Here is a 26636-nt window from a genome sequence, read left to right as displayed (position 1 = left end):
CCAGAGACCCATCCCACCCTGGGTACGAACACTTTGCTCGGCTGCCCTCGGACAGGCGGTTCAGGACCATGTTCGCAAGGACAAACAGACTGAAGCTCAGCTTCTACCCCAGGGCCAATCAGGCCCTGAACACAGCAAAGACCTAGGTTCGAGGCCCTGGACAATCTAGACAATTTGATGGCAGCTACTAGATTGAAATCAAGTGCAATACTGAAACACAACTGTGAACATTTCAAACCTGCAAACTGCGACACTTTAAATGAATGTGCAATAACACTATGTGCAATATGACAACCCTCGGGTACATAAGGTTCAGAGATAGGAAATGTTGAGTACAGCACAGTGTTTTATTTGTATAGTATAGTATAGTGGATAGTGTACATAGCCTTTATTTATGTAAACCAGCTCTTTTCCCTTCTGGTTTTTAGTTGTTTTTCTTCCTAGCACCAGGGGAGGCGGCGTAGCGGACGGGCCCGCAAGCGACGCACCGCGGGGGGGCCCCAGCCACTAGGGGGCCCCCTAACATTGGATCCAAACTTTTTTATTTTTTATAATTTAAAAAAATATGAAACAAAGAAAATAAGTGGCCCTTCATTGTGTCAACCTTAATTTTAATATATAGGCCTATATAAAAAAAGATATACATAGTTAGCCGTATCCAATAGCAACATGACTTTGACGTCACACGTAGGCAGCGAGACACAAGGAAAATGAGCAAGCGAAAATACAATACAAAGTACAATACGCATTCTAGGTGGTGGTAGATTCTCTATTCGGACATTATAGCCGCTATATGTGGGACTGTCGGTCCGATATTGTAAAAAAATCTAATAAAACATTTATGTTTACGGAAGTACATGTCTCAAGTATTATCTCGGCGGTTAGTCGAGTGAAAGAAAAACAACATACAGATGATAATTCACACATTATAATACCACGAGGTACTGGCCAATTTTACGCAACAAGTAGACTCTGATGCAGCGGAGACAGGGTTGCCAGATGGGCTGGTTTTTGGTGGATTTAGACGTTTTTAGATTGGTTAGGTTGGAAATTCTCAATCCCATCTGGCAACCCTTAGCGGAGAGTCTACAGCAGGGGTGCTCACACTTTTTGGAACCAAGATCTACTTTTCAAGTAGCCAGTCTGCCAAGATCTACCAGTCTAGTTTCAACATCGCAAACGTACATGCACGTACTACAAACACACACACACACACACACACACACACACAGTTCCCAGCCTGCATAGTAAACTCACAATACACTTTCCCTCTCTCTGTCACACAGCCACAGGAGAAGACCATCACAAACCCTCCCTCTTTGCTATTCTCGCTCACACACATTCTCACACACACACACACACATTTGCCAGTCTGCATAGGGAGCCATAGCACAAACCCTCCCTCTCTCTCCCCCTCTCTCTCCCTCTCTCTCTCTCACTCTCTTACACACACACACACACACACACACACACACACACTCACTTTCTCTCACTCACACACTGACAGCCAGTCTGCAGTACCATAGCCAACTACTGATCCAACAAACAGAAAAGTAAACCAGATACAAAACAGGTAATTCCCTAGTTTGAAAGGAGGAAATAAATGCATTTCTCTACCTTAGTGGGAGACCTGGCACTGGGAGGAGGCAGCTAGTTTCTAGTAGTCAGGGCTGTAGGAGCTGGTTGCAAGGTGTAGGCAGGCTGCAAGGTGTCATCAGCCACTGTGGATCTGTCATCGAAAAGGCAATCTGCAGCCTCGAGAAACGCTTTTTTCACAATTTCGCCGTCTTTGAATGACTTCTTGTGTTTAACAAGAACGTGACTGACGCGATAAGAAGCTATCGTTACAGCTGTACGTTTCGCTCTTTTGCCACATTTCCCTTCTAACAGCCATCGTAGATCTGCAGATCAGACAGACGCACTTCCAATATCACATCGTGTAAAAGTCCTCCTCCCATTCTGGATGGAAGTTATACGTTATTGGTTTCTTACTTGGTCCAGCTTCCCCACTCATTTGTATACCCTTTCTTTAGTAGTAAATAGTAGAAATTGGAAGGCTAACTAGTTAATTAGTCTCGCCGGTATTTTGTATTTTGTAGTTGGCGCTGTTGACTGTGCATGCGTGGTGAACCGTGTGTTAGGTGAAAAGATCAGATCGCAGACTGGCTTACCTGTACGTCAATCAAGTGGCAAAAGCCATAGTGAGGATGGATGATAGGCGAACTTTTTTTTTTTTGTGTGTGAATTTTTTATTTATTTTTTTGTGAACTTTTTTGTTGTTGTTGTTCAATGCCATGCGATCTACCCACAGGGCTGGACTGGCCATCTGGCATACCGGGCATTTGCCCGGTGGGCCGCGGTAGTTTTGGGCCGAGCCGACCGGCAAAAAAAAAAAAAATAAATAATAATTTAACAGCCGGCCCTGCCGAAAGCTACCATCGAACGGCCCATAAATCGAAAGCTACCATTGGTCAATTTTCTATACAGACACTGGGCTGGCCCAATCAACAGAGAGAAGGGGGGACGGGGTCAGGGGTCACGCACGCACGCAGCACCAGACCTCCGTCTCAGTTTCGCGGTAGTTTTGGGCCGAGCCGGCCGGCAAAATAAATTTAGTTAGCCTGGATAGTTACTAGATAGATACTGAGAGAGATGGAGCGCAAAAGCACACTAAAACGGAAGGGAGGCTGGGAAAAACTAGAAGGAGAAAAACAAGAAGAAACTCGAGGCAGATGCTGCCAAATGTGTAAACATTAGGGACATGTTTGCTGCACCCTCAAGTTTACCACAGCAGCAACAGCAACAGGTTGAAGAGGAGGCTGGCAGGGAGGAGCGGGAGCAGGGTACAGATACAGAGGATAGAGAGGATACAGAAGAAGCGGGGCCGAGTCAGCCTGTAACCGTTGACCCGGTAAGGAAAATATAGGTAGCTGTGTAGGGGTGTAACGGATCGCCCCCCACGGTTCGGCACGCATGTGTACCGCGGATCAATTGCAAAATGTAACCAAGTAATAATATTACTTAATATTAGTTAATATCCCTTGTAAATCACAATGTAGAGTTGCCATGAAAAGATAGACGCGACAGTTGCGTGCTTTGTTTTACTCTAAAGCGCAATGATAGGTTGATAATGGGAAAAAAAATCTAGAACAACAAGGCTGCGTTCGTAAATTCGCTCTGGAATCTGATCACTGAGTACACTGGTCTACTTGCACTGGTACCATTGCTTACTGTATGTAGTCGTCTTTGTAGTGGTTTGGGGGAATACTACAGTTTGTCATATGACTGTACAGCACAGTATATAAGACGAGTATATAAGGCAAGTATTTTTGTGCTGGTGGGTGTGGTCGACCGATTGGGGTGGGCCTGTCTGGGCCAAAAATGCCAGGGCCTAATTTTTGTCCCAGTCCAGCCCTGTCTACCCATACTACCTTTGCGATCGACCGGTCGATCGCGATCGACGTATTGGGCACCCCTGGTCTACAGCTTGTATGTTTACAGATATCGCGCTGCTGTGCACACCACACTTTGTTAAAAGAAATAAAGCTTGTACTTTTCTACTTATAATACATTCTACTGATGTAGTCTACCATTTTGGTTTTAGTTATTGCTCTCACTTGTTTGTACCTTTTGCTAAGTCAAGCATTTAGAATGTAGAGTGCATATTGCGAAATTTCGCAACGTCAATAACGCATCGGCCTCTAAAAAACGCACGTTTTTATTTTTTTAACCTCCGTTGCGAAAGGGCCCCCGCCGCCACCTTGCGGGGGGGCCTCGGGATTTTGCGGTACGCCAAGCCCCCCCTCCCAAATGTCGTTGTTTGGTACCTGTACTGTATTATTGACAATAAAGACCATTCATTCATTCATTCATTCAAGATACTTTATTGATAAATCACTACTAGATAGACAGATAGATAGATACTTTATTGATAAATCACTAGTAGATAGACAGATAGATAGATACTTTATTGATAAATCACTACTAGATAGATAGATACGTTATTGATAAATCACTACTAGATAGATAGATAGATACTTTATTGATAAATCACTACTAGATAGATAGATAGATACTTTATTGATAAATCACTAGTAGATAGACAGATAGATACTTTATTGATAAGTCACTAGTAGATTTGCCTGTGGTTTATCTTTCCCCTCTCTCCTTGGGGGGTATTCCATCAACGTCGCTAAAGGAAAATCCAGGTTTATTTTGATGAGTATCACGAGACTGATTTTCCTTTAGCGACGTTGATGGAATACCCCCCTGATGACCTAAAACTTGTCTTATCCAATCGGGCAACCACCTGCACTCTCCATCCCATCCCCTCACCCCTTTGCCAATCCATCTCAAACGACATCCTTCCTTTCCTTACCACCCACATCACCTCCTCCCTGACCACTGGCTTTGTCCCGGCTGCCTTTAATAGACAGCTGGAGTCAAAGCTCTTCTCAAGAAGGCATCACTTGACCCATCTGTTGTCCAAAACTAGACCGGTATCTCTTCTTTCATTCTTATCCAAAACTCTTGAACGTGGTGTTTTGTGCAACCAACTCTCGCATTATAAAATAATGGCCCGGAAATAGACACTGCCCGAGTAGATATTCAAATCGAGTCAGATTTCCACTCACACCAGTAATAATACCTAATAGGCCAGTGTACCTAATATCTGCCCTATTGTTCTCTCTAGGCTCGCCCCCGCTGTCTGTGTGCACGGGCACGTTCCCCCAGGCAGGCCAGCGCGCAGCGGACCACTCCTATAGTATCCAACTGCGCGCATCAAATCCATCACCCGGAAATGTGTGTTGGACCACGTCATCGTAAGCGCGTCGGTAAAAGAAACCGCGAGAAACCGCGAGATTTTGAAGGATCTTAAATGGATTTTAAAAACACGGCGACATTGTATAGGACATTTAACGAACAATAATTTGAACACGCAATTGATAAGAAGAAGAAGAAGAAGAAGAAGAAGAATTACAAATACAATGGCAAATGCAGCTCAGGTGAGAATTTCGAAATATTATTAATGAACATGTTATAGTTTTCAGATGTGTATTTATTATTTAGGTTGTTGCATGTGTTACGCGGCTGTTTCGCACGTAGTTTTGTTCATCTGGCTTGGCTAATTGGGTAATCCTATGTGGTTTAGCGTTATCAGAGATATTAGAGAGATATTAGATTAGATTCAACTTTATTGTCATTGCTGAGTACAAGTACCAACAACAAAATGCAGTTATGCATATAAGATGTACAGCTGGCAGGGCTAAAAAACGCTGCGTTGTCTTCAACCACTTAATGTAATTTAAAAGTTCACAATAGCTACATTCTCAGATGTCTACCGATTACTTATCCCCCTATTTTTATTGCTTGTTTTCTTGTTTTTGAGAGCTGACTTTTTGCAGGCGCCGAGCTGTGGTCCCGAGCAGAGGGACGACTGGCCACCAACGGAGCTGTCCGTGTCTGACCACTGGGGGTTGGACACAACACTGAACACTACACTACACTGGACACTGGACACAACACTGAACACTACACTGGACACTGGACACAACACTGAACACTACACTGGACACTGGACACAAACTGAACACTACACTGGACACTGGACACAACACTGAACACTACACTGGACACTGGACACAACACTGAACACTACACTACACTGGACACTGGACACAACACTGAACACTACACTACACTGGACACAACACTGAACACTACACTACACTACACACAACACTGAACACTACACTGGACACTGGACACAACACTGAACACTACACTGAACACTGGACACAACACTGAACACTACACTGGACACTGGACACAACACTGAACACTACACTACACTGGACACAACACTGAACACTACACTACACTGGACACTGGACACAACACTGAACACTACACTACACTGGACACTGGACACAACACTGAACACTACACTGGACACAACACTGAACACTACACTACACTGGACACTGGATACAACACTGAACACTACACTACACTGGACACTGGACACAACACTGAACACTACACTACACTGGACACAACACTGAACACTACACTACACTGGACACTGGACACAACACTGAACACTACACTGGACACTGGACACAACACTGAACACTACACTACACTGGACACTGGACACAACACTGAACACTACACTGGACACTGGACACAACACTGAACACTGGACACAACACTGAACACTACACTGGACACTGGACACAACACTGAACACTACTGGACACTGGACACAACACTGAACACTACACTGGACACTGGACACAACACTGAACACTACACTGGACACTGGACACAACACTGAACACTACACTGGACACTGAACATCTGTCATTACGTGAAGCGCATTGAGTCGCATCTTGTAAGAAATGCGCTATACAAATAAAACTTGTATATACAATTGATTTGATCCCTTGTACACTTTTTTGGGCATTTGTGTTGCAACACACCTATACATTGTGTTTGACCTAATAAAGTCCCACACCTGGGGTCATTGACATTCTTTTATTTATATACAGTTAGGTCTGGAAGTATTTGGACAGTGACACAATTTCCATAATTTTGTCTCTGTATGCCACCACAAAGGATTTGAAATGAAACAATCAAGATGTAATTGAAGTGCATACTTTCAGCTTCAATTCAAGGGGTTGAACAAAAATATTGTATGAAACATTTAGGAATTGCAACCATTTTTATACACAGTCTCCTATTTTCAGGAGCTCAAAAGTAATTGGACAAATTAACAATCATACAGTAAGTAAAATGTTCATTTTTAATACTTAGTCGAGAATCCTTTGCAGGCAATGACTGCCTGAAGTCTGGAACACATGGACATCACCAAATGCTGGGTTTCCTCCTTTGTGATGCTTTGTCAGGCCTTTACTGCAGCAGTCTTCAGTTGTTGTTTGTTCGTGGGTCTTTCTGCCTTTAGTTTTGTCTTCAGCAAGTGAAATGCATGCTTGATTGGGTTGAGATCAGGTGATTGACTCTGGCCATTGCAGAATATTCCACTTCTTTGCCTTAAAAAAGTCCCGGGTTGCTTACACACTATATTTTGGGTCATTGTCCATCTGTATTGTGAAGCACCATCCAATCAACTTTGCTGAATTTGTCTGAATCTGAGCAGACAGAATATCCCTAAACACTTCAGAATTCATCTGTCTGCTTCTGTCTTCACATCATCAATAAACACTAGTGACCCAGTGCCATTGGAAGCCATGCATGTCCATGTCATCACACTCACCAGTGCATTCTTTTTTTCTCAGAATGTACCAAACAGTTAATTTGGCCAGTATTAATGTTCCCACTATCTCTCTGATGGATTTTTGTTTTGTTTTTACAGCCTAAGGATGGCCTGTTTCAGTTGCATTGAGAGCTCTGTTGACTGCATGTTGTGCGTATACAGCAACAGCCTCCAAATGCAAATGCCACACTTGGAATCAACTCAGACCTTTTACCTGCTTAATTGATAAAGAAATAATGAAGGAATAAATAGCCCACACTGGCCCATGAAACAGCTTTTGAGTCAATTGTCTAATTACTTTTGGTTATTATACATAAGAGCTATAATTCATAAACCCTTCCTTCAATTTGGATGTGAATACCCTTAACCTAAAGCTGAGAGTCTGCACTTTAAGCCCAGTAAATTCTGTTGGAAATCTCATATAAGATATGTTAGATCCAAAGTATCAAGGAGTATTGCAGTATTGTGCAGGGCAAAACATATTCTGGAACAGAGGATGTTGTATACTCTATATTGTTGTCTTGTCTTACCCTATTTGAGTTACTGTATGGAGATATGGGGAAATGAATATAAAAGCACTTTAAACCCATTGATTACACTACAGAAAAAAGCTATGAGGATTGTACATGAGGTCGGATATCGTGATCACACTAATAACTTGTTCCTAATGTCAAAAATATGTAGAAAATATGAAGGAAAGCAGAAATATTGCTCTATTGCTCTATTTAAAAAAAGGTTTAAATTATTTTTAATGAAAAAGTATTAGAACGGATGATACTGAAATATATGTATTAATTAATTGGATTATATAATGTAAGCATAATTGTTAAGTATAAACAGGGGTAGGACAGGCTTCTTCCTACTCCTTTTCGAACAATTGATAGGACTGTACTCTACATATTAGTTTTTTCCGTAGTTTTCACCGTAGTAAGGCCGTAGTAAGGCGATTCATGGTTTCCACCGTTACCGTGGTAAGGCGATGACGTAGTCTATGCAAATATGCAGGCGCGGTATGATGACGTATGGTACATCACATTTCCGGGTGATGGATTTGATGCGCGCAGATGGACCCTACTCGAACGTTCTGTGAATAGTGCTTCCGCGTCTGTTACTGAGAGCAGCTGGGTGAATGAATGATGAGTTTGCCTGACCGTCCCTTCATTTGAGTGAAACAACAGATACATATTTTCATCATCATTACCCACGGTGGGCTCGCTACCATGCAGACCCTCACACCACACGTCTACTGGGCACAGCGACATGGTGACATTTATCTACGCGTGGAGCTCAGCGATGCGAAGGTAAGGTGATGCTGTTGAGGACCCGTCGTCCAAACTGGCTGGCCTCAGATGCTGGGATGGCTGTAGTAGTGTTGGCCAACGAGATTCAGATTTCCGGCATTTTACTTGCTACTTGCTATCTGAAATTCAATGCAGGTTGTTTGAATCAGCGAATTAAAAATAATTGTTAAGTTATCATTCTGTGACTGTTAACAGCATTCTATTTATTAACCTTGCTGGAGGCAGGTTTGCTTAGTAAGCATATTTAACTACTATTAATGATGTACTATCTGGCTATAGTATTTATTTACCATCATCACTTATCGCTTATCTAGCGTGCAAGAAAAATCAAGACTAGACAGCTACAATAAGGAAGAAAACGGACCTATCTCATAAGTCAGTGGTTCACTCAGTGTAAATGTGCAGGATCTCCTTCGGTCATATTTCACATATGTTTGAGCCTCATCAAATATTCATGAGTTGTCATGGTGATGGTGGACCTATAACCTATTAGGCCCGCATGCCTCTAAAGTAAATGATCTCTAATTCCCTTATCAGTTATGTTATCACAATCCCTCCTTTTCTGCTGTTGTGGTTTTGCATTTCAGATTCTTGACATCAGTGTGCAAGAAAACACCCTTCAATTCAAAGGTTGGTTTTGTATTTTATTGTAACTGAATAGACTGTTACAAGTAGAGCAGCCAATAATGACTCCATAATTAGACAAAGAATGTTTGCTTTAGTCATACAGTCAATTAGGATGTACAAAATTGGATTCAAGTCTGCAATATTAACAAAGAAGATAAACATTTGTCACACTATTCACGAATTATGAATCCTTAAGAACTGCAGTCTAGTGTCAAATTATATTAAAGGCGTTGTCCTCTGTTCTGTAGCACAGGGCCATGGAGCTAAAGGAGACAATGACTATGAGTTCAGCCTGGAGTTCCTGGAACCGGTGAAGCCAGAGGTATTATCAGCCTGTAAAGTAAATGTGTGTATGTGCGTGCGTGCACGTGTGTGTGTGTGTGTGTGTGTGTGTGTGTGTGTGTGTGTGTGTGTGCGTGTTGGTGAAGCCAAAGGTATTATCAGCCTGTAATGTAAATGTCATAGGACCTTCTGTTATGACCTAATATTGATATGTGTAAAGCCTGGTAACAGAAGTCAGACACCTCATGATTTGCTTATTGTGTTGTGTGTGTGTGTGTGTGTGTGTGTGTGTGTGTGTGTGTGTGTGTGTGTGTGTGTGTGTGTGTGTGTGTGTGTGTGTGTGTGTGTGTGTGTGTGTGTGTGTGTGTGTGTGTGTGTGTGTGTGTGTGTGTGTGTGTGTGTGTGTGTGTGTGTGTGTGTGTGTGTGTGTGTGTGTGTGGGGGGGGGGGGGGTGTGGGTGTGTGTGTGTGTGTGTGTGTGTGTGTGTGTTCTCAGGTGAGCCATAAGTCCACCCAGAGGCAGGTGAATATCACCGTGACGAAGCAGGATCACCGCTGGTGGGACAGGCTGACGCTGCAGGAGAGGAAGCCGGTGTTCCTGGCCCCGGACTTCGACCGCTGGCTGGACGAGTCAGACGCTGAGATGGAGCAGCAGGCTAAGGTAGGATTAGATTCAACTTCATTGTCATTGCAGAGTGTAAGTACCAGACAACGAAATGCAGTTTAGCATCTAACCAGAAGTGATATAAAAAACATGCTATAAAAATATGACAATGATAGTGATAGGTACAGTATGGCAAGTATGATAGTTTAGAGGTATATACAGTTGAGGGGCTTCCCTCCCCTGTTACCAGTGTGTATAGAGAGAATGCCTTTAGAACTGGCTTTTAGTTTTTAATACGAAAAGGGTTTGTTTGAGGTGCAAAGCACTGTGCTGTTTGTGTCTCTTTTGTAGGAGGAGGAGAAGATACACAAGGTCAGCTTTGAGTCGAGAATCCGTCCAGATCGTAAGTACCAAGCTTTGATATCCGCCATGCTCTGGTAATGATGCCATTTACCTTTATAGTTAATGGAATGTCATGTACGTTTTATTGGAATGTATTGTCACATTCCATAAAATGGAAGATAATGTAATGTATTCGGATATGAATGTAATATATATGTATAATATATATATTAAGACATTAACATAATGTAATGAATAATTACAACCCTTCAGCGTACGTGGGGCTGAAGAAGGGCTACCTGTTCATGTACAACCTGGTCCAGTTCCTGGGTTTCTCCTGGATCTTTGTCAACATGACTGTTCGACTCTTCATACTGGGCCAAGGTCAGTGTTCATGACTCTTCATACTGGGCCAAGGTCAGTGTTCATGACTCTTCATACTGGGCCAAGGTCAGTGTTCATGACTCTTCATACTGGGCCACGGTCAGTGTTCATGACTCTTCATACTGGGCCACGGTCAGTGTTCATGTTGGTTTATACTAGGGTAAGTGTGTGTGGTACAAGGATAACAGATTAATACTCAGTGTGTGTGGTCATGACCGTTCTACTCATCATTATTATTATTATTATTATTATTATTATTATTATTATTATTATATCATGGTTAGTTTTGGCAGTTAGAGGGAAGCATTTGTGAAAGTAAAGGATTTCATTTAACTAACTTTGTTACTATAGGCAAGATGTGAGCAACCTATCGCAAATTCAAATTTCTTTGTTGTCATTATTTTTAGGAAGTATTAGTAAGTATTATCTTGTTATAATACTTAGTATTTTTCTTTGGTAAATGCTTCGTCTCCCATGAAACGAGCAAAGATGGAAGGAAGGGAAAAGAGCACTGAAAAGTGACATCGACATCAAGTCAGTGTGTTAGTTCTGTGAAGAACAGAGCCATGTCTATTTATAGATGCGTTAATTTGAATATGAGAAAGGGAACATTAACTCTGCAGGTTTGTCTTGCAAATAGTTTTGAATAATGCCACATACAACCCCTTCTCATTCTACCCCGCTCTCCCCTCTCTCAGACTCCTTCTACGACACGTTTCACACCATGGCTGATATGATGTACTTCTGTCAGATGATGGCTGTGGCCGAGGTCATCAACCCTGCGTTGGGGCTGGTCAGGACGGGCGTCTTCCCAGCTATGATCCAGGTCCTAACCCAGAAAAACTTTCATTCACACAAAGTCTTAAGAGGAACAGAGAAATTATCAAAGATGCTTGATGCAGGAAGATGTCTCACTAGTCTCTACTGACCGCTACTGTACTTTACCTCCCCAATACTCTTCTTTTGAATGCAGCTGAGCAACTCCATGATGCAAAGCCAGTCATTCAAGAAACGCAAAGCTCGCTTTATTCAAAGTGATAAGCAAAACATGTTTTTAACTTCACATTTAGTGAAGTCTTGTGTGTTGTTTTCTATTGTGCTCAATGACAGGTTGTGGGGAGAAACGTGGTCCTGTTTGTCATCTTTGGTAGCCTGGAGGACATGCAGAACAAACCTGTGGTCTTTTTCGTGTTCTACCTGTGGAGCAGCATTGAGATCTTCAGGTGAAATGACCTCCTACAATCCATACAAGGTCAAGGTCGACAGAGCTGTCGTGACAGTTTGACTGCAAAGAAAAAAACAACCAGTCTTAGTTCTGAAGCACCCAGTAGTGTTAAGACACTGAACCCCAAATTGCTCCCAATGAGCGGGCCGGCGCCTTGCATGGTAGCTTGCCGCCATTGGTGTGTGGATGTGTGTGTGAATAGGTCAATGAGAGGCCGTTGTAAAGCGCTTTGGAATAAGGCGCTATATAAGTGCTGTCCATTTTGGTGTTCTTATAGACCCAACGGTATTATTCAATGTATTACTAGTTGTATTACTTACTAACGGTATTATTCAATGTATTAATCTATTAATCCTTGTCTCTTGCCCTAGGTATCCATTCTACATGTTGGCCTGTATTGATACAGAGTGGAAACTGCTTACCTGGATGAGATACACCATATGGATGCCTCTGTACCCACTGGGTGCTCTAGCAGAAGGTTTGTGGGCCTCATACTTTACCCTTCAACTGTCTTCTCTATCTAGATCACTTGCATATGTGACAGCAGCTGATGAAGGGGGGAACAAGTCGGCAACCGACCAAATGAAACATTATAAGTAAATGTAAACGTTGTTGAAAATCAATGACACTCGCTAGTCAACTAACACAGCTTGTTTTGTGAGCCTGCTAACAATGTAAAGTAGGGTTATCGTTAACTACTAGGTAGTAGTGGGGATTACTCATCGAATCCATTGCAATTGCAATGTTTTGGCTTGACTAGCAAGTGTGTCATTGATTTCCCACTACGTTGACATTTATTTACATTTTTCAGACTAAAAGTACAAACAATTTGATTGGTTGCCGACTTGTTCCCGGTTTCACCAGCTGCCATATACAGTGGGGTGCAAATTTTTTTTTGCACCCCTGGTTTAAATGTCTGTTACAATTAATCTCCAAGTGACCTGAACACTAAATGCTACAAAGTTAAGCATGACACCTTTCTGCAAAAGTTTTTAACTGATAAAAAAAAGGAAAAGGGCCCTGTGCAAAAGTTTGGGAATCCTTTTGGATTATTCTTTGTTACCTTTTGAGAAGATGATTACTAAGGCCCAGACCAAGGTGATTTACTCGTTAGCCCTTCAATGAGTCAGGTGAATATAATTCCAGGGTTGAACTGTATATTCTGAAGTAACTCCATGCCTTCTAAAGTATCCGACTGCGGTGGCTGTTGTGTCTGGTGTTAAAAACCATGGGTTCCTCTACAGTTGTCCAAGGATGTCAGAATCAAGATAGTTCACTTCCACCATCAAGGAGAAGGCTACAAAAAACTCTTGCAACGTTTTAAACTACCCATTTCCACTGTCAGAAACATCATCAGAAAATGGAAAATAAATGGAACAATTGAAGTCAAGGCAAGATCTGGAAGACCAAGAACATTTTCAGATAGAATGGCCCGAGATCTTGTGAGAAATGCTCAGAAGAACCCACACATCACTGCAAAAGAGCTGCAAAAAAGAGTAGCAGACACCGGTCTAGTTGTTCACAGGACAACAATACAGCGTACCTTAAACAACAAAGACCTACATGGCAGAGTTGCCAGAAAGAAGCTACTACGACCTCAACACAAAATTAATCATCTTAAATCAAAATTGCATCTGAAATATGCAAAATAAACCTTGAGAAACCTGAAGCCTATTGGAACAATGTGCTTTGGACTGAGTGACAAAACCAAAATGTAACTTTTTGGCCACAACCAAAGAAGGTATGTTTGGAGAAAAAGGAGTGAAGCTAGGGGCACAGGCAATATTGTGTGGGTGGAAGGAAGAATGGATTCCACCAAAATTAATATCAAGACATTCTAGAGGCTAATGTTCGAAGGTCAGTCCAGAAATTGAAGTTGAAGAGAGGTTGGGTATTCCAGCCAGACAGTGACTTGAAGCATACCTCAAAATCAATCATGAAGTACCTCCAGGAAAGACAGATAAAGGTTTTGGAATTACCATCACAGTCCCCAGACTTGAATATTACTGAAAATCTGTGGAGAGATCTCAAACATGCCGTGCATGCAAGTAGGCCAAAGAATATTTCTGAGTTAGAGGTGTTCTGTCAGGAAGAATGGGGAAAAAATCTTAGCTGGCTACAGGAAGCGTTTGCAAGCTGTTATAGCCCGAGGAGGAGTTATAGCCCGAGGAGGAGTTACAAAGTACTAGCTGACAGGGTTCCCAAACTTTTGCACAAGGCCTTTTTCCTTGTTTTATTATTTTGAAACTGTAAAAAGTGAAAACAATTTTTTAATCTTGTTTTAAAATGTGATGAAATGTGTCATGTTTAACTTTGTACCATTTAGAGGTTAGGAAGGATTGCAATTTTTGCACCCCACTGTATATGCTATCACATATTATGAACTTAAACTGGGATGACTGTGTACATTTAAAGCATAGATAAAGGGCTGGTATCCCAGGCACAGATCAGTCCTTCTGCAAGACTAAAAAGCATCTTCAAGAGATACTCCACTGAAAGTATCTGTGTGGGAGTCCACCTTGACAATGTGTCAGAAAGGTGTCAGAACTGTTGTCACGACTGTGGTTCCCACAACAGCTGTCAGAACTGCAGAATCACTCCCCATCTTCCATCTGAGACTGAAGACCCATCTCTTCATGCTACACCTTAACTGTCCCTGCTGAGACATCTACTGTACTACCCCCCCCCCCCCTCGCACGGTCTCTCCTGAGACACCTACGTACTGTTTCTCCTGTTTCTTCATAAAAGAAAAAAGAAAAATCTTCCTTTTTCTAGCCCGACGACTGCCAATGGCCCCAGGCCTGAGCATAGATTACTTTTTCCTGCTATGACTAGTGGGTAGATGATTCACTTACTTAGTCAAATGTATTGATTGTAAGACGCTTTGGAATAAGCCGTCTGCTAAATGGCAAAAATGTAAATGTAAAAATGTGTCTTTTATTCTTTTTTTTTTGTGTGTTGATTTGTCCAGACCAACTCATGCTAAACAGTTATAGCATAGATTCTGTATGTCTCCTCTGAGTCCTCTGTCTGTGTCCCCCACAGCCGTGGCTGTGATCCAGTCCCTGCCCATCTTCAACGAGACGCGCCTGTACAGCATCCCCCTCCCTGGCGCCCTGGGCGGCTCCTTCAGCTTCTCCTTCACCCTGCAGCTCTACCTGGTGCTCATGTTCCTGGGTAAGTCACACACAGGGAGAACTCGAGTCGCGCTACTCGGTCACAGCATTTCACTGTCCCTGTCGCCCGCTGGTGGAACGAGCTGCCCACTGCTGTCAGGACTACCGAGTCACTACCTATCTTCCTTCTTAACTGTCCCTCCTAAAGACCGTCATATCCCCACTACCTCCCTGTACAGTTTCTCTGCTATAAAGTTTTATTTTGTCTACCAAATTTTAAAAAATGTTTTAATTCTTCCTTCTCCTAGCATTGTAGCTGCCAATGGCCTCTGGTTTTGGCATAGATTACTATTTCATATGATGACTGATATATAGATGATTAAGTAAGTCATTTTGGATAAAGGCGTCTGCTAAACGCCAAAAACTCCCACTCCTTAGCCCAATTGCACCCCTAGCCGTACCCCCCTAGGAAGTTGTGGAGATGGTACCACTGATAGTGGTACCACTATCCTCTGATTGGCCAGGTGGAATTCTCACCAGACTGGATCACAACTTAGCAGGCTTACCTGTTTCAAAGCCACCTTTTCATAGATGAGAAGTTGGATATGTGTAAAGATCATATTAGGCTTTTTGTTGTTGTTGTTCTTGTTGTTGAAACTCACCATATCTCCAATTCAACTGGCACGGCAAAGTGTTGGCCCCCCCTACCATGTTGTGTTACCAGCTCCTGCTATAAAAACTAAACTCAATCCCAACAGGCATGTGCCCGGCGTGCGACCGGCCTGCCCCCCCTCTAGGGGGTCGCGTCTCTGGTGTGCATGACCCCAGGGTCACGGGGTCGCCGCTACATGCCACCCACGGCTGCTTTTCAGGAGCACCCTGTCGCTCTGTTCAGAGCAGCGGGCCACGTGGTCCGTCTCCCCCTGGGTCCACCGGAGGGTGTCACAGGGCTACAGAGGGCAGCTGGCAGGAATGTGAAATGAATGGAATTTTGGTTGAAAGATCCTAAAATGAGTCATTGTTAAAAGAATGTGATAGATGATTCACTTACTTAGAAAAATCGTGAAGTTAGAATTATAAGGTTCTATCTCCATTTTTTAATTTTATTTTTTACATAATCTGATCCATTAGGTGTTTATTAATGCCTGTGTGGTGTTATCTTTAAAATCTAGATTTTGTTTTGAGTTAGTAATGAATAAAATACAAAGGTTCCATCTCACAAAACATAATGGGATGTAAAAACTTTGACGCTCAATATCTCTGAACTACCCTAAACGGAGATAGAACCGTATAATTCTAAGCTCACGAAATGTGTTTGTTGTAAGTCGCTTTGGATAAATGTGTCTGCCAAACATATGCAAACAAATGCAAGAAAAGGTGCTGCCAGCCGTCTCAGAAAAGATCTGTCTGTCTGTTCCCACAGAAGGCAGCTTGCAGCAAACGACAACAAAAAAACTAATGGAGTTGTCCCTGTCTCCTCCCACAGGTCTCTTCATCAACTTCCGCCATCTGTTCAAGCAGCGGAGAAGACGCTTCCGCTGCAGGAAGAGGAAGGTCAACTGAAGGGGGGGGAGGAGGCCGTGCCAGGCTCGTGACCTTTGACCTTCCTCAGATACTTATAAGTGCATTCATCAATTCCTTAGACCCTTTTGCATGTCATGTCTCATTCATGTCACATCTACTATGTTTTTTGTTGTTGTTTTTTTTACAAATCGATGAAGCCATCCAAAATACCATGTTGTAAAATATGTTTAGCCCCTTGTCCAGACAGAACATGCTATTATGCTTTTTCTTTTGTCTTTTTTTTTTTAACACATGCCTTTGCGGTGAATACTGTTTATAATACTGTACATTCACATGCTTGATCACAATCTTGATATCCTGGTACTGTAAACATACTGGATGTCTCCGTCCCGATTAACAATCACAAGCTACACCTCACCTTTGACCCATCTGACCCTGTGTGCCATAAAGCCTACTGGTATAGAGATCTATGTTTAATTTATGTTTGTTTTCTTCTTTTTAAGATATTTATTTATTCATTCATTGGCAATGACTTTTGTGTGAACATCAGTGTTTCTCTCATGGGAAGTGTGCATCTACAGATTATTGATGAGATAAGTAAATGTGTAGATCTGATAGGATTGGATGGGTGTGATGGAAATTGTACTTGGCCCATGGAGATTGGGCTACAGGACGAGCCGCACGGCATGTGACGGCAGCTGGTTAAACCGGGAACAAGTCGGCAGCGGATCAAATGTTTAAAGACTTTTATTCAGAAAATTTTAAATAAATGTCAACGTTGTTGAAAATCAATTACACACTCACTAGTCAAGCCAAAAATATTGAAATGCAATGGATTCGATGAGTAATCCCCACTACTACCTAGTTAACTATAACACTACTTTACATTACAGCAGGCTCACAAAACAAGCTGTGTTAGTTGACTTGTGAGTGTGTCATTGATATTCAACAACACTGTATTTTTCAGAATGAAAGTCTGTACATTAAATAGGCTGCCGACTTAATCCGTTCCCGGTTTCACCAGCGGCTGTCACATATTGTTTCCACCTTTCCAACCGTCTCAGGTCTACAGCAGCGCAGGAGCTAGGGCATGATGTTGGAGGGGAAGGAAGGAAATGACAGTACCCTCAGTGATGTCATAGGTCCTCTGATGATTGTGTCCATATCTTCCTTGCTGAATGTTCATTGGCTCTCTGACCAGGGAGCAGAGCCCAGGGAAAAGTGAAGGTTGGAAAGCACTGACTGAAGTCCTGAAATGTTTAACTGCTTTCTAATTGAATGGTTGATGTGTGATGAATAATAAAGGTGTGTGGAAGAAAGGGTAACATATTGCACAATTATTTGTATACTCACTAATGAGCTATAGTCACAGATGGGTAGCTAGAAGAAGTCTAAAACAACACAAAATGCACATACAGTGCCCTCCATATGTATTGGAAATAGGGAGCATTTTTGTCTTGTATAAGCTCTATACTCCCAACAGTTTGGAATGAACATAGTCCCCCTATTTCAGGGCACCAACAGTATTGGAAAATTGGCTTAACAGGTGTTTCTGGATAGTCAGGTGTGTTCCATCACATAATTTGTGCAGGCATAAAAGAGAGCTGTCAACGTCTACTATTCATTCTAGGCTTTGCATTTGCCTTTGAACTGAAGTATGATCTATTCACCAGAGAATATATCCAGCATCAGACTTCAGGCAGTTATTGCATGCAAAAGATTGCAGATAAATACTAGAAGTACTCAATAACATGAGTACTTTATTTGGACATTATGGGTCATTTTTTTTAATAGGGTGCCATTTGGACTTCATGTCTTTGGACTTCTGAAAAATAAATTGTTGATTTACCTACATTTTAATGTTCATATAGGACATAAAGGACATATCTAACTTGTTGAAAAACATAATGTTCGAGGGGGATAAAAATCTATATTTGATTCAATAGATAATTGCTCAGAAAAAAGAAAAAAAAACATATTTGGAAATGTATATGTTTTTATTAGTTATTTTTTAGATTGAAGTTGAATGAACAACACTGGGGACATGGCAAAATCCCATTTACATCTTTAACCAAAGCTTTTAAAATGTAAAAAAAAAAATACAAACTTAGAAGCCCATATCATTGTATTCATAATAAATAACAATTGACTCTACATGAAAAAACGAATGGAATTAGTATTTGTCCAAATTTAGACAAAATACAACATGATTTGTACTGGGGACGGAAAAGGCACCCTATACATTTATTTTTTCCAATACTTTTGGAGCCCTGAAATAGGGAGAGCATGTTTTATACTTTATTTTAAACATGTTTTTTAAATAAACTGAATTGAGAGCCAAAATGCTTCCTCTTTCCAATACCTACGGAGGGCACTGTAGCATGTCAGCATCAGCTAATGATGTTCGATAGTGATAGTTCGGCTCTTTACTGAATCGGTTCATTCGCACTCATTCAATTGGTTCAGTAACGCTGGAGGGCCCCCTTGCGCTAAATGCAGACTAATAATATCTTCTTGATTACCAGATTGTCATGGCATAGAGGCAAGCGAAAGTGGTGACAAGCTGAGTATGATAGACTAATTCTACAATGGAATTATGTTGCCAAAACTATGTAATCAAGCTTCCTGAAAATTATATTTTTCTAATTAATCTATGCAGTCGCTCACGAATCCTCCGTCCTTTCCACGGACAGCTAATCAACTCCGGTACAAGGTGTATATTACCTGTTTGTTGTCTGCCACATATAGACTTGATTAGCCCACTGACTGTAACCTCGTCCGAGAAGATTAGTGAAAGTGAGACCTTGCACTACCTGCCACTCACGTGCCCTGGACGATTTGGCTCATTCAACCGGTGTGCGGCTGCTGTGATGTCCCCACATTTGCAGCAACAAGAAAAAGACGATTCGTTCAGAAAGCCGAATCAGCTCACTCGAATCATTCGAAAGAGTCGTTCAAAAACAACGAATCTCGTTCTCGAGTTGCACATCACACCACACCGCTCACCCGCAAGTGTCAAACCTAAACCCGCCTGCTTGCAATGCAATGTCCAATTGCAATTATTACTTGACAACCACTTCTTGAGCGCAGATGGCTCGCTTATTGTCCATGGTTGGAAACGCTGCGCTTGGATCATGAACAAAATTAATTGGTGTAGTGGATAGAAACAGTTTATGTGTTCGTGATAAGATGAGAGATTGTTTACATAAGCCTCTTAGACTCTAGGTATTAACACTCTGAGCCGTGTCGAAGACCTGTCCTGCGGTGCACCCTTGTAGCTGGATGGAAACTAGTGTCAGCATCTCTATACCTCATCAACCCACCGCTGGAGAAGAAAGCGATATAAGGTAAGATGTTATAATATGTCAATGTCATTATACAGGTGTGGGTTTTGTTTACAGATAAGGCATTACTATGCTATTTGCGCGCGCGCCACTATTCACACCTGTCATTGACCTTGTAGGCTACTCGGTACTCTATGATGTTTCTTGTAAGAATATTTGCTACGGAGTTAAGTTGTGGTGGTGGGTTTTATTTTCAATCTCTTATCTGCACCTTAATGTATTGCACAAAGTGAATCGTGGATCGAATATTCCCTGATTTATCACCAATGCAGCGGTTTCGAGGTGGGCATATCATCACGTTCTCTTTTTGCGCGCCTCCACATTATGGAGTAGCTTTGATTTTTTTGGGACAATTATTTAGTCTACTTGACTTCTTTTTGCAGTTTTTGTCGTTATTAGTCTTTGATACATTTCGTTACATATGACAATTTCATTTGTAGCCTACTCAAAGTCAAGCAATTATGTAGCCATAGTAACAGGTGGCTGTATTGCTTTCCTGTCCACTGCTCAGAGCTCCAGCACTAACACGCATTGCCTTCATCAATGGCCAACTGTAATATGTAGGATATTGTGAAAATAACATTGAAATCCAAACAGCAGAATAATTTACTTTATCTCTCCCCCCCCCATCTGTTAGGTTGAAGCGAGGACATTTTTATCACCAAGACTATGAAATGAACCACACCATGCACAAGTGTGTTCACCACCCCCTAAGCTACTTTCTGCTGCCAAACCATGGTGCTGGACCGATCATTACCCCAAATCTAGCCATGTATCTGACATAACCTGTATTGTTTTTGGAGTCAAGAAGATCCTGGCTGGTAAACATGCATCTGCCACAGAGAAGGAGGCTGCAGCGTGGCCGCATCCTCTTCTTCATCTCAGGTGTGATGTTATGTTGTTTCTACACGCTGACGTTCAAAACAAGACTGGAACCGCCTTGGGTCGCCCGGCAGACAGCAGAGGATCCTGGGATAGAGGAGGAGGGGAGTGGGGTTTTGGAGATAAACACACAAGGGGTGGTCATAGCTGAGAGCACCCAAGCTCCGCCTCAGATAGACACACGAGAGGTAGCGGTATCTAACACGGAGGGTGGTGATGCTGTCATAGCGGAGAGCACCCAGGCGCCGCTTCTACTGATAACTGTGAATAGGACAGACCTCAAACACTGTATCTATGTGGAACCTGAACCTCCCAAACCCTCTCCGACCCCACCACCCAACACCACAGCCCTTACACCCCTCACCACCCCACCCCCAGCTGACCCAGGAGACACCGTTCAAAGGGGGGAGTATCCCGAAGACATTTTCTCTGTTCAGGAACGGAGGGAAGGTTGGATCAGCCTACACATCTTCGGGATGGTCTACATGTTCATCTCACTTGCTATCGTCTGCGACGAGTTCTTTGTGCCCGCGCTCGGCGTCATCACCGACAAGCTGGCTATCTCAGATGACGTCGCCGGGGCTACCTTCATGGCTGCCGGAGGCTCCGCCCCAGAGCTCTTCACCTCCCTGATCGGTGTGTTCATCGCCCATAGCAACGTGGGCATCGGGACCATCGTGGGCTCGGCTGTGTTCAACATCCTGTTTGTGATTGGCATGTGTGCCATCTTCTCCAGGGAGATGCTGCACCTCACCTGGTGGCCTCTGTTCAGGTGGGTTGTCAAGGTCACCAAACTGTCAACCCAATCTAGAGTGCCAAAGTGCCAAGGGTGACTTTATTCACCAAAAAGGCATTCATGATTATGATTTTGTATCAAAATGTTGTTGCTAGGTAAACACCACATAAAACACTTGACACTCGGTGGTGAGAAATCTGGAATTATTTGGCAGTTGGTGAGTTAAACTCAGCAGTTGGCAATTGGTGAGTGAATATCTATGGCTCTCGAACCAAGAAAAATACCTTTATCTGTATTGACCGAAGGCCTCTCCTCAGAGCCTAGCTGAAGCTAGACCAACACGGTACACAGAGAGCACTTAAGTAGTTCATATTTGAGCCAGCTTCTGAGCAGGGCTCATTGATTGGTTCTCACCTACTCACATTTTTCATTTGGGATCTCATTTCTTGCTCCTTTTGTTGGAGCAAAATGGGGTGGTGATGGGGTGGTTCTTAAAACAAACATATACCTCATACTGTAGTTTGATCAATCAACAAAGACACAGGATACAAGATACAGGGGGTACACCAACCAGCATAGGGCCCAGCTCCTTCATTATCAACTCACCATGCCGACAACATCAAAAAGACTCTGACGTCAGTTACCGAGTACCACCGACTTCGAGTCGCACTACCCTCCGCAGACAGTGTTCTGTCCAAAAGACGCAATCAGGGGTGCTTAGGTGGCGTAGAGGGATTCCGGCCGAGGACATATCCTGCATGTCATCCCTCCTCTCTCTCTCACCCATCCTTGTAGTCTAAATCTCTACTGTACTGTCAAATAAAAATGAAAAATATGAGTGAGACTGCCCCACTCAGAAAAAATAAATAAAAATAAAAATAAGAAAGATGCAATCAGGCTCTGTACTTCTGCTGGCTTATTCCTATTATTTCTTATTTCTGTCTTTACCTCCTTTTCCAGGGACGTGTCGTTCTATATCATAGACCTGTTAATGCTGATCGTGTTCTTCCTGGACAACACCATCATGTGGTGGGAGAGCGCGATGCTGTTGACGGGGTACATATCCTACGTGACCTTCATGAAGTTCAACGTCCAGATCGAACGTGCCGTCAAGTCGTGCATCAACAAACACATCAAAGTCAAAGTCACCAACGTAGAGGAGCCACAGAAGGTGAGTGATGATGATGTCACTTTGGGAAATCCTGTTCATTCTCTTCCTCTGATTATACCATCTTATAGCTCTTCACATTTAGTGTCATGCTCTGAGATAATGTTGTATTATCACCTGCTCTGCAGTTTGGGAACACACAGACATTGAGCATGGGATAAACCACCCGAAGAAACATATGTAATGTACACATCATATATACAGTACCAGTCAAAGGTTTGGACACACCATTCAATTGAATGGGAAAGTGTGATCAAACTTTTGACTGGTACTGTATATATATACAAATATAATTTTTGTTTGTGAATTACAACCAAATTAAGCTTCCCTGTAAGATAAGACCAAGGTGGCTTGTTCAGGAAGGAGTGTCCAATCCAATCAAACATTTATCAGGAAATCAAGAAAGCAAGGAGCTTATCAGAATATCAACTAATCCTTTCCAAGTGCAGACCCCCTCAGAGACACCATCCAGGGTGCCGGTGGTACGCTGTGATTTGTCCCCAATGTTTATTAATATGGGCCCTTCAGCAGGTCTTTGAGAGCCTGTGTGTGTGTGTGTGTGTGTGTGTGTGTGTGTGTGTGTGTCCATCTGTGTGTGTGTGTGTGTGTCCGTCTGTCTGTGTTTGTGTGTGTGTGCGTGTGTGTGTGCGTGTGTGTGTGTATGTGTGTGTGTGTGTGTGTGTGTGTTTGTGTGTGTGTGTGTGTGTGTGTGTGTGTGTGCGTGTGCGTGCATGTGTGTGTGTGCGTGTCTGCGTGTGTGTGTGTGTGGCAGCCTTTGATGAGGAGGAACTGAAAGGACCCCAGGTGTCAGTGTGTGTGTGACGTTGATGAGATGTTAAGTAATGTCAATCGGTCGTGGTCAGGCAGACTGGAGCGTTCCAGCGACAACACTGACAATTCCAGATGATAGATTTCCGAGGATGAATCGAAAAGAAGTATCATTTTTGTAGGGAGAACGCATATGTCATTAGAAATACCTTTGACACTGTTTCACACTGTAGATTTTGTCATGTCGAGGAAATTCATCCACACATCCATGTTTTGTTTTTTCTGCATTATCCTGGAAACCAACAATATCTGCATTTGATTGAACTGGGGGGGGCCTAAGTGCCATTTTTGTTGCTCCAGCACACACCCTCACACACACTCCAACTCACACTCCTGCAATCAGAGTGGGAAGGAGGCATGGCTCTGCACCAAATGAAAGGCTTGGGTCAAGAGGCTCTGTCTGTATTTTACTAGCCGAATAAGCGTCCTTCAGATCCTCGTCTGAAGGCTCGCCTCCCTACGTCCCTAGCCTGCGGTACGGGGGTGTGTGGTGTGGTTCTGTGAAGGGAAGTGAGTTCTGATTAGGTTTTCACAGGATTCTCTATGTTAATTCCTTGTTCAGTGTTACTCGAGTGGCGTGATGGCCGCGTAGGGATTAGAACATGATTAGAACATTAGGACTAGACGCTAGTCAGACAACTCAGAGACAACGAGTAGGCATTGAAAGCATTACACCATGACTGAAAAAGGAACAGCTACAACCGAACTACCCCATTACTATTTTTTTTACTACAAAGCGATTATAAAGCATACTAGATTGATATGAAACCAAAATGATTGGTGTTATATTATTTAAGTATTAATACACAGGTATAGGGCAGCTCATGGAAAGTGTGACCTTTCTTTTTTCTATTTGCTTTGTTCCTGTTTTGTTGTATTTAGACAGAGTGAGGCATATACAACTAGTCTCAGCTGCTTTATGAAGCCTGGCTGAGCTACAGTGCAATATGTTTTTTCTGGCATGCGACGCTTCATGACAAAAACACAATCTGTGTAACTGTAAAAACAGCTGCGTTGGCCGGGAATCGAACCCGGGTCAACTGCTTGGAAGGCAGCTATGCTCACCACTATACCACCAACGCCCCGCTGGAACAGCAGGAATTCAGCTGCAGAGTTGTAGCTTACTGAGAGGAGTTTCCAGTGGGGGAGGGGAGGTAGCAGCCTCACAGAAGGATCTCAATTAGCGTGCTGAGAAGGATCTCTATGCACAGTAAAGTGCTGAGAAGGATCTCTATGCACAGTCCCGTACTGAGACATGCTCATCAGCGCGCTGAGACACATCGGATTGTGACCAGATTGTAACCATACAATGTTTTTTTTTTTTTTTTTCTTTACACAAAGTATTCCTGTGTTCTCTGCAGGAAATTGAACAACCACCCCCACCCCCACCACCTAAATCACCCCCACCCCCACTCCCACCACCCCCACCCCCACCCCGCCCTGAAACTCCTAAACCAACACCTGAAACTCCTAAACCAACACATTCTTCCCCCAAACCAAAGGGCACCCCAGAACGTCATGACGACAAGAACAAATTAAAGGTACAGGTATGACAGTATGACACACACACACACGCACACACACACACACACACACACACACACACACACACACACACACACACACACACACACACACACACACACACACACACACACACACATGCTGAATGTTTCCATATTTCTAAATTAGTTTAGATTAGATTAGATTCAACTTTATTGTCATTGCAGAGTACAAGTACTATACGACGAAATGCAGTTTAGCATCCAACCAAAAGTGCAAGTATGCAATTTACAGTATGTGCAGAGGTTGTAAACATCAGTTTAGTTTAGAGGTATATACAGTTATGAACTATATACAGTTATGAGCTATGTACAGTGAGGTAGTTTATGTGCAGAAGCTATATCAGGAGACGTGCAATATACAGTATGTGTATGGTGTATGTATGGGCTTATAGTTGTACAGTATGTGTATGTAAATGGCATATACTAAGGCTTATAGTTGACTTTCTTATCTCAACATACAATGAATCTGTAAAAAAACAAAAAACATGTTTATCAGATGCCAGCCCTAGAATGTACCAATGTATAGTCTTCATTGAAGGGTTGTCCCCAGGTACGCCCTGTCCTACAGCGCGGAGGCAGTGCAGCATCTCTCCACAACAGCACCCTGAGGAGCACCATCTTCCAGCTGATGATCCACACTCTGGACCCACTGGGAGAAGGTAGGAGGACACATATACACACCATTTAGCTGACTCTTTTATCCAAAGTGACTTACATTGCAGTGAGTGCGTAGATTTTTTCAGTATATATGGCCCCAGCGGGAATCGAACAGACAACCTAAGCGTTGTTAGCGTCGTGCTCTAGCAACTGAGCCTCAGAGGACCTGACCTAGCTTAAACAGACGTGGAACCAATGAAATAGGGCCAAACAAAAGTACCTCAAGTACTTTTACACGTACAGTTGGAAGTTGGAAGTTTACATACACTTACGTTGAAGTCATTAAAACCATTTTTTTAACCACTCACAGATTTCATGTTAATAAACCATCGTTTTTCTAACAAGAATAAAATATAAATAGACATCTGAAACATAATATACAGTAAAAACAGTTCAGTATGGTTTACCATCCCCCAGCCTGACTCTGATCACCCCGATCGAGCCAGCCGGAGGAGGACTTGTTGGTGTATTTCGGCAGGCAGAAAAGATCTTGGATAGCACTCCCTGCTGTGCTTATTTCCAGCTCCCTTTACTGCCTATAGCTTTCCTGGAGAACTAAGACCCGGTGACAAACCTTACTGCCTAGCCTTCCTGGGGAACTAAGACCCAGTGACACACCGGGCTGCTGCACCTCGACTGACCTTGGTTTGACTGTCCTCAGGCTTTCCAGGTTGTCTCCCCTCCTCACAGCTCTGCCTCAGCTGATCCTTAATAAGCTTTCAGTCCAGGATAATAAAAGCTGGATAAGAACCAAGTGTGTGTGTGTGTGTACG

At 42.8% G+C, this 26636-nt stretch overlaps 2 protein-coding genes across 2 annotated transcripts in view; both read left to right on the top strand.

Annotated features, from left to right (window-relative positions):
* Positions 1 to 8487: 8487 nt before the first annotated feature.
* LOC308159031 (very-long-chain (3R)-3-hydroxyacyl-CoA dehydratase-like) lies at positions 8488 to 16722 on the top strand (the record flags this gene model as incomplete). Its single annotated transcript, XM_080532773.1, has 11 exons — positions 8488 to 8580; positions 9168 to 9210; positions 9456 to 9529; positions 9985 to 10149; positions 10444 to 10495; positions 10708 to 10818; positions 11517 to 11644; positions 11929 to 12041; positions 12415 to 12521; positions 15089 to 15220; positions 16646 to 16722. The coding sequence occupies exons 1-11, from the start codon at positions 8500 to 8502 to the stop codon at positions 16720 to 16722; spliced, it is 1083 nt and encodes a 360-aa protein (XP_080388899.1). The 5' UTR covers positions 8488 to 8499.
* A 4132-nt stretch (positions 16723 to 20854) lies between these two features.
* LOC308158100 (sodium/potassium/calcium exchanger 1-like) overlaps positions 20855 to 26636 on the top strand; it is a gene marked incomplete at both ends in the record, with an annotated part of 11863 nt that continues 6081 nt past the window's right edge. The window contains 4 exons of the mRNA XM_080531695.1: positions 20855 to 21681; positions 22606 to 22849; positions 25144 to 25182; positions 25757 to 25865. Of these exons, the coding sequence (XP_080387821.1) occupies positions 20855 to 21681; positions 22606 to 22849; positions 25144 to 25182; positions 25757 to 25865 (1219 nt within the window). The remainder of the gene's footprint in view (positions 21682 to 22605; positions 22850 to 25143; positions 25183 to 25756; positions 25866 to 26636) is intronic.

This window comes from Nansenia antarctica (assembly GCF_963989245.1).
Source record: "Nansenia antarctica genome assembly, chromosome: 5".
Lineage (NCBI taxonomy): Eukaryota > Metazoa > Chordata > Actinopteri > Argentiniformes > Microstomatidae > Nansenia > Nansenia antarctica.
The sequence above is the reverse complement of the archived record's forward strand: the minus strand, read 5'-3'. Positions and strand labels throughout refer to the sequence as shown.